The 2,589-nt window shown below is 48.9% G+C and overlaps 1 protein-coding gene across 1 annotated transcript; it reads left to right on the plus strand.

The window, feature by feature from the left end:
• Positions 1 to 239: 239 nt before the first annotated feature.
• On the plus strand, positions 240 to 2,348 carry CIAO2B (cytosolic iron-sulfur assembly component 2B). The gene is made up of 5 exons (XM_027665149.1): positions 240 to 432; positions 523 to 602; positions 1,027 to 1,152; positions 1,606 to 1,651; positions 2,134 to 2,348. Exons 1-5 carry the CDS (start codon positions 300 to 302, stop codon positions 2,229 to 2,231), a joined length of 483 nt encoding a protein of 160 aa, XP_027520950.1. The 5' UTR covers positions 240 to 299; the 3' UTR covers positions 2,232 to 2,348.
• Positions 2,349 to 2,589: the final 241 nt, after the last annotated feature.

Raw genomic sequence — 2,589 nt, forward strand, 5'->3', positions numbered from 1 at the left:
TCCCCGCCCGCAGGAGGCTCTGGGATAACAGGGATAGCCCCGGTCCCCGCCCTCAGAAGGCTCCATGACAGCCCCGCTCTTCCCCCTCGGGAGGCTCCAAGGGAACCGAAACAGCTCCACTCCCGGCCTCAGGAGGCTCCAGGACAACCAGGACAACCCCGCTCCCGCCCTCCAGAGGGAGGTGCCCGGGTAACCGGGCCGGCCCCGCTCCCGCCCTCAGGGCGCTCCCCCGCGGAAGCCCCGCCCGTTCCCGGTGCGCTGCCGAACGCGGCCCGGGCGGTTCCGGCCCCGCCGCCGCCATGGTGGGCCCGGGCCCGGCGCCGCTGGAGAACGCGAACCCGCTCATCTACCGGCGCTCCGGGGAGCGGCCCGTCACCGCCCGCGAGGAGGACGATGAGCTGCCCGACGCCATCGATGACCGCGAGATCTTCGATATCCTGGGCCGGGCCGGGCCGGGCAGGGAGGGACGGGCCGGGCCGGGTCGGGGCAGGGCAGGGCCGCGGCGCTTTCCTTAACCCGCACATCTCATCCGCTCCATCAATGACCCCGAGCACCCCCTCACCCTGGAAGAGCTCAACGTCGTCGAGCAAGTGCGAGTGAAAGTGAGATCCCGCCGAGATGTGCTCGTTGTGCTGGGCTGTGCTGGGGGGCAAAGCTGCCTCAGCCGGCTGACCAACTAATTACTTCTTCTAGCGTTAAAATATGTTTATCATAACGGTCTACTGCATAGTACTTAAAATTATTAATAGTGTTTTAACTAATTAACTAGTATTTATTTTACATAACGATATATTATATCGATATATATTTTCATAATTAATTTATTATAGATGATGTGTAGTTATTATAATTAATATATTTGTATATTTATGTGTATTTATAATATTATATTATTAAATGGTATTTTAAAATGTCAGTAAACGACATGAGGTATGAGTGACAGTGCAGCACCACATGAAAGGCCTCGGGCTGGTTTGGGGTGAAAGCATCAGGTTTTGTCCCCAGCTGGTGTTGGTTTTTGCCCAGGTGAACGATGCTGAGAGCACGGTGTCGGTGGAGTTCACCCCCACCATCCCACACTGCAGCATGGCCACCCTGATCGGCCTCTCCATAAAGGTCAAACTGCTTCGGTCTCTGCCTGAGAGGTTCAAGGTGAGTGACCACATCACTCTGGGAAGCAAAACAGGGGGACTGTGCTTGGAAAAAAAAAGGGCAACCCCCCCAACTTTATAGTGAAAATAACTAGAGTGTTTTTCATTTTGTGAGTGAGGGAGACACCAGGAAAGAGGGGGCAGTGGGCTGGAATATCAGTGCAGAGTTATGGTTCTGTGACAGTCGTGTCTTGGGGTTTTGGAGGGAAATTATCTATGGCCCAGGAGAAGGAGAAGTGGGTGCCCCACCCTTGTCTAAAACAGGCTTTAGCAGAGGGAATGCAGAATATGCTGTGATTTTAGACTTCTGTTTTATTCTGTTATATATAATAACTGCTATTGGCAAGAATGGCCATTTTTCCCTCTTCTCGTTACTGTCTTATTTTTATTTAATAGCTTGAACTTCCATTGTTTTATTAACTCATCCTCTTTTTCTTTTGTGGTGCCTGTTAAGCTGGATGTTCATATAACACCAGGAACACATGCCTCTGAGCACGCAGGTAAGGCTTTGGTGATTTTCTTTATGTGTATTTTGATCTTGAGAGATTCCCACTGCTGAGGAGCATCTGTTTGGTACCTGGGACTTTGTGTGCGTCAGATGTTCCAGAACAGGAACACGTAATGTCAGAGATTGTTCTGCACCATCCTTTAAGCATCTCCTCAGGCAACCTGTGCTCTCAGCAGTCATTGATTTTCCTGGGAAATGCAGGACTCGAGAAATGGGGAGAGCTGGGGGGGATTTCCTGTGTCACACCCACACAGCAGCTCCCTGCTGCTGAATCACGGGCAGCTCGCTGGTTTAACTGATGACACAGGAGCTTTGCCTTTCAGCTGCAGCTCTGGGGTGTGCTTGGCATCTGCAGAACTGCCTGGGCTACCATGGCAACTGTCATTATCTGTCTCAACGTAAAATGCTTTAAAAAAGACACTGTACACCAATGTCCTCACCGGTTTCTTGTCTCCTTTTTTTGTCTCTGTGCAGTTAATAAACAGCTTGCTGACAAAGAACGTGTGGCAGCTGCTTTGGAGAACTCTCACCTCCTGGAAGTGGTGAATCAGTGTTTGTCTGCTCGGTCATAATTGCCTGATGAGGAAATCACTGGTATTCTGCTCTGTTAAACTAATTTTGTATTTACGTGGTGGTGTTACACTATACATATAGCTATGAGCAAAATAAAATCACTTGGATTTTCTTGAGGAAATGTTTCTTTACTCATACAAAAAGTACAATGTGGGAATTAGCTACAGGCAGCTACAAAATTATAATGAAAATTGGCTTTTTAATTGTATGAGACATTGCATAGGTAGGATTTTTCTTTTAAAATATTTGTTTCCACTTGTTTTTAACTGGTTTCTCGCTGGTTGTAAACTGCATTTTAGAAGTGGATCTTGTACACTGGACTTCACAAGTACACCAAGATAATTTGCATTTAAAATC

This window comes from Corapipo altera, unplaced genomic scaffold, assembly GCF_003945725.1.
Source record: "Corapipo altera isolate COAL_440 unplaced genomic scaffold, ASM394572v1 141, whole genome shotgun sequence".
Classification (NCBI taxonomy): Eukaryota; Metazoa; Chordata; class Aves; order Passeriformes; family Pipridae; genus Corapipo; species Corapipo altera.